The sequence below is a fragment of the Pelmatolapia mariae genome, linkage group LG23 (assembly GCF_036321145.2).
Source record: "Pelmatolapia mariae isolate MD_Pm_ZW linkage group LG23, Pm_UMD_F_2, whole genome shotgun sequence".
NCBI lineage: Eukaryota > Metazoa > Chordata > Actinopteri > Cichliformes > Cichlidae > Pelmatolapia > Pelmatolapia mariae.
This window is the reverse complement of record NC_086246.1, coordinates 26,109,815-26,115,814: the sequence shown is the minus strand read 5'-3', so window position 1 is coordinate 26,115,814 and position 6,000 is coordinate 26,109,815. Positions and strand designations below refer to the sequence as shown.

The window sequence follows — 6,000 nt, the reverse complement described above, 5'->3', positions numbered from 1 at the left end:
AACAAAATCCATCCCCTCACATGCTCTCCCTCTTTAAACCGGACTCCATGTTACAAAGCACAGATACATATGGCTTTGAGTATGTTGCATCAGTAGCTGTTTGCTCGTGATGCAAAGCGCTCATCTCTGAATGAATTATGAGAGCGGCCGTATCCTGGGCTACCAAAACAGTTGTCATGGCAACTACCTGCAAGCCAAGCACTGGGGGGATTTTTCACCCCCGACGCACACCAACCCCTGCAACTGTTCTTATCCTCGCGTGGAGATGAACCTCGCCGAGGATGCTCGTCTCTGTGATTGATGGCACTTGTGAGCGGCCGAGCGGTAATTGTGGGAATCGCTCTCAGAGCCGTAATCACAGCGAGGAGCGCTCTCGGGCGTCGTATTGGCATAACATTTATTATGCTTTTATTGCAGTGTTTTCTGGATAACACTACAACCACGATGTATTTACGAAAGAAAAGAAAAGACTTGAAGCAGCTGGAAACGCACAAACTGAAGTTGGAGAACAACAGAACCAAATACAGTGAAAACTTCTGGCACCTAATCAGTCAAAGGTGATTCTAAACCAAGTTTTGGACCACATACTTAAATATACAAAAACAGAACGGCCTGCAGCTACCTAAAAAAAACAAAGAAATTACAGCATAAAATATACATTATAAGCCAAATGTCACCATTTAACCTGCAACAGATCTGCTCAAATACCCATGAGAAAAATTAAACCAAAGTAGGCTGTGTCCTGAAATGTAGTCCAGGCCAAACTATGAGTAGCTATCAAGCTCCTCCACACCTGCACAACACCAAAAAAACTGGTGTGAAATGGTAAATATCTACTCTTAGATGTAATAAATAAATAAATAACTCTCTATTTCAGTAAGGACAAGGAAACATAGCGTGCTTAAAAAAAGATCTTGTAACTGTCGTACATCTGTTTAGCACTATTGCTGTCTATAAGCTTGATGAGTCAAATTTGTAAGTTGCCCCCACATAAATAATCCACAGGATAGCATCACAAACACCCGGGGAAATGAGAAGTGCATCAAAAGGAAAAAGAAGGTAACAACATGACCTGAAAACGTCCTTGAAGTCGGGTTTTTAATCATGGCTTTATCTATAAAACTGATGTTTTTCTACTTTTTTATCCTCTCAGCTCTGGAAGATTCTTGACCTCTGGGTCAGGTTGGTATCATTATGCTTTAATATTTTGAGAAAGACACAACAGTTGATGCAAGGTGTGAGCCAAGAGTCCCGTCTTTACAAACCATACCAGAAGTAAGTCTGTGCTTCAGTGTGTGACCACTTGGCCTAATGGGTATGGCGTCAGACTTCGGATCAGAAAATTGAGGGTGCGAGTCCCTTCGTGGTTGGTCTCGTGAAAATGAGTTTTCATATCCACCAACACTGCTAATAAAAAGTGTAATGATTCCATGACACCAAAGCACAAACTGTGATGATTGTCTCCAAACACTTGCAGGCTGCCTTTTGACCGGCTGCAATCGCTCTCAGATTGTTTGCCAACATGTTGCAGTAACTCCTGGTACAACTCTGAGATGCTTTGCAATAAGAGGCTCGACTCAACTGGTTGTATTGTTATAAATAAAAAGCCCCTATGTTACTATCTGTCGAGGAATTTCTGCTTCAAATCTGTGATGTTGTGACTGGTGTGAGGTTCTGTGCACGTAGTTGGCAAAAGATCTTTGATTTTATCTGATTTATCAGCCTTTACAGCTGTATTCTCACAAACTCAAACTGTCAACTTGACCCCATTCAATCACAGACTGAAAGCAGATCGACTCCATCTCACTGCCATTTAATTCAGGTTTATTTATATAGCGCCAAATGACAACAATAGTTGCCTCAAGGTGCCTTAAACCGTAAGATAAACACCTTACAGTTTCATCACTGCCTCAACACACCGAAGTCGAAGCAATAATTTAAAAGGCAACAAGATTGGACGTCCACTTGTTGCTGTTGTTTTCCCTGGTGTGACTGTAGCATTAGCTGTATTTTAACACATCTACCTCACTGGGACACTGCCTCAAACAGCTCCTCCTCTACTAATGATCAGGAATAAACTGGAAAAAGGAGTTGGCTTTTGTGCTGGTTGGTGATATTTGAATACATGGACCATTTTAAGTTGTTTTTCACGGAGGAACGTCTCAATCACACCTTGAACAACAGGTTTCTGAATCAGCCGTTAAACTCTAGGCAACAAGGATTCACAGATTTTAAACTAACCTAAACCTTAAAGGTTAAAAAAATGCAATTTCTCAATTATATTTGAACTCCGATTAACAACTCCAACAAGATCTCACAGTTTGAAGCTTGAACAGTTCTAATTGTTTCTTTCACAAGCTTGTTTGTGCCGCCAGGACAAAAGAAAAGAAAGAGGTGATAAATCCAAAGACAGTCACCGACAACCTCTCACAGTAGGTGAAAACTGGAGCTTATTTCTACTAAGGTGACACAGACTAGTCTGATATGTCAATAAGAAGCTTTTCCTGTCTGTCAAACATTGTGCTACAGGTATAAAACACACACACACACACACACGCTCAGAAACAGTAGCGAGCCCGTTCCCTCTCACTCGTCATCCCGTTGGTTGAGTAACAATGACGCATCGAGGAGACATCCTCTGAAATATCCAATTAGGGAGTGAGTCAGCTGAATCTGGCTGCGTCTTGACAGGAAGTGGCCTTCATCTGGGAAGATCTGGCCCGGAAAGAGGAGAGAATTTAAAACACTCTGTCCAAATGAAACATCTGAACAACCTCTGGAAAATTTCTTGTAGTGAGCTTTAAGCTTTATTCTTCACTTTTTTCACTCAAGGTTCACTTTACTTGAATGTCCTCAAGGTTTTGACCACAATAGAAATGTCTTTCCTTGAGTCTCCTTGCTTTATTGTGACTGAACTGCAGATATCCAACAAATAAATCCTCTGAGTGCTCAGAATTTAACAGCTACACTTCCGTCTGCACCGGAGGGCTCTGGGATTTGGGCAAAAGTTGCGAAACAAGTGATGAAGTGGACTAAAATGTGGATTTGTTTGATTGACCGATTTATTTTCACAAACACAAAGACGGTGAAATAAGTCAGAATTTCTAAAATAACTTGTCACAACATTTTGAAGGCTGTGAAAAAATCTGTGAAATAAAAGCAGCTAACTTCTCTTTGAGACTTGAAACTACAACATTTAGAAATTCTAGGAAAAACAGAGCTTACACCAGTGCTGCTGCGATACCAAGTAAATACAGGACCAGTATAACCAATACCAATACAGATACTGATAGTTTTAACCCATGAGGGGAGGAGCAGTATGTCATGATTTATGAAGTCTGAACACATTTTAATCACCAATAAGTTACTTCAGTCATTTCTGCTTTCCACAATGATGAGTTAACAGACCGAAACACACCTTTCATTAAAGTGTTCCTGCTTTCTTGATGAACAGGAGCAAAGCGCTGAATTTAGACGAGACAAAGAAACTAGAGCATCAATCCAATCGTGCTAGTATCCGATACCAATACCAGCTTTAGTATCAATACTGTCAACATCTGGATCAATCTGCCCACTCCTATCTCACAGCTCACTTTGAAACAAGATATGTGAGAAGCTTTTATCTGTTTATCTGTCTGTGGAAAAACTAGGAGCAAATCTGTGGATCAGAGAAAATTAGGTTCCTCTACTTTCTGGGGAGATACTTAGATTTGAGTCTGGGCTTTTTGAGTGATTGCTGGCTACCACCAGATGAAACTGGTTATAAAGAAGTTGCTGCACCAAAACCTCCTTGTGATTGCTTTGGTTGCTGAGAAATTTCTGCAGTCGTCTGTATTTTTTTTTTTTTGTATGAAAGACACCAACTTGTCAGCAAACACTCACCAACTATTCACTGACTGTCAAACTGAAGAGTGTAACGCAAACCGGAAATAGAGAATGTCCAAGTAAAAGTTTGGTTTACCACATCACCAAACTATGTTACAGAAAGTGCAGCGTTTACTCTTTAGTTTGACAACTGCTCAGCGAGTAGCTGGCAAGAATTTGCTAATGCAAAAAACTACAGATGACAGGTGGAAATCTGCCAGCAACCAAAGCAAAGGTGGATTTTTACTGACACTGTAAGACTGTGGAAGAGATGATTTACAGTATTTGCAGCTGTACTTAGGTAAATATGATTGAATTGTTCTCTTGTTAACAGATGATATGCATCACTCTGCTTAAGAAATATGCTACCTTTGCTAGCTTATATGCTATCTTACCTTAGCTTAATTCAAACACTGGAAACAGAAGCAAATGTCAGTCAAATGGCAGCAATACCCACCTAGCAGCATCTCTAAAGTTTACTCATTAGTTATGTTTTTAATTATATATATTTTTTACTAAGAGAAGCATAAAAGCAACATGTTTACAGGTTTGTTCTTTAGCATATTTTCTAAAACTTAACCGTTTTAGAGTATTGTCACAAAACACATTTTTTTTCAGTGAAGTTTGGCACAGAGGGGTTTTTAAAACATACCGAGGACAGCAACCCTCCTTGTGGTGTCTCATTTGGTTTAGTGTTTAAGTGAAAAATGGACTAGCTGTGACCATGCTAAGCTGTGATAAGATAATCAGCAAAACTAAAGCTATTTATTGAATGATGGCTCTTCATAAGTACCTTTAAAGTGGGGTAAAGTGAGCTTTTAAATATTAAAAAAATTCCTAAAAGTCACATTTTTACAATGAAGTTTAGAACTCAAGTACAGGACTGCAAATCTCCTGTGCCACACTGGAGTAAATAAAGACTCTGCATAACAGTGCACTGATACATAATGGAGAATGACCCATTTTAATTAAAAGCCACAGCTGCTGTTTGCAAAGACTCTTTGTAAGAGCCGAGTGTTTACCTGCATAGTGTAGTTGGCTCCTATCTTTATTAAGTGCTTGATGAGCTCGGCCGAGTGCTGGAAGTGAACATTGGCTGCCGAGAGACAAAAAAAAACAGGACATGCAAATAAGTGTCGGAGAGGTTAATTCCACCGCTGGATAAAAGGCGCCGCACTCGCCGAGGTCAAGTTTTAAAGCTCAGCATAGCAGAGAGGCTCGTGAGACTCACGCCTACCTGCAGTAGCCCACATTACTACGATGTTACTGTGAAATGAAGTCAAATTACATCCTCCGTTTCTGCTGTTCTGTGAGGAGGATGAAGGAAATGTGCATACCGTCAGCAGTGCCGTGGACCAGGAATAGAGTTCCTCCCAGATTTTTCATGCCAGACAGCACTTTGGAAGCCTGAAGATTGAAAACAAATCAAATTATTTGTCGCATTAACATCAGGTCATAACATTACAAGCATCAGAATTTGATTGAAGTGTCAAAAGTGTAAGAAAAGTTACTCGTGAAGTTTCCACTTGAGGAGGTGGATTGTAAGATGATTAACAGGAAAAAATATATAAGAAGCTAATTTTTTCTTGTTGGCTGATGCTTTCCCTGTGCAAGCTTGGCTTCATCTCACAATCTAAAGGCATGTTAGATTAATTGGTGATTCTAGGTGTGGATGTGAGAGTGAGATGTTTCTCTGTCCATCTATCTGGGGTCTACCCTGCTCCAGATCCCTCGTGACTCTGAATTAGATAAGCAGTAAATAGAAGCTTTAAGCTAAATATACTGGAAATCACTAGATTATTAAAGCAAGTAACCATCTTCTTGATGAAAAATTACGTGAACGTAGACGTGCCAAACCTGCCATTCCTCTAGTAAGTGCATCCATCTTCATAGAGCCTTTTTAAAATGTTTACCTTTACAGTAATAAAAAGCAAATTTATAGGCCACAAACTGCCCTGTTTCCCCCTGCATGACAACTGCATGATGGGTTATTTGTCTCTTTTTTTCTTTTACCCTGCCCGGGATAGGGTTACCGGGGCCCCGCCCTGGAGCCAGCCCCGGGGAGGGTGCCCGAGGGCGAGCGTCTGGTGGCCGGGCCTTAATCCATGGGGCCCGGCCGGGCACAGACCGAAAAGG

General features: G+C 40.6%; 1 protein-coding gene across 1 annotated transcript in view; it reads right to left on the bottom strand.

The window, feature by feature from the left end:
- The window catches only part of LOC134620044 (inactive dipeptidyl peptidase 10-like), a 74,977-nt gene continuing 68,977 nt past the window's right edge, over window positions 1-6,000 (bottom strand). Inside the window, exons 25-27 of the mRNA XM_063465941.1 lie at window positions 5,202-5,271; window positions 4,887-4,960; window positions 1-2,715 (exon numbers count right to left, since the gene is read on the bottom strand). Coding sequence (XP_063322011.1) covers window positions 2,587-2,715; window positions 4,887-4,960; window positions 5,202-5,271 — 273 coding nt within the window. The 3' untranslated portion in view covers window positions 1-2,586. The remainder of the gene's footprint in view (window positions 2,716-4,886; window positions 4,961-5,201; window positions 5,272-6,000) is intronic.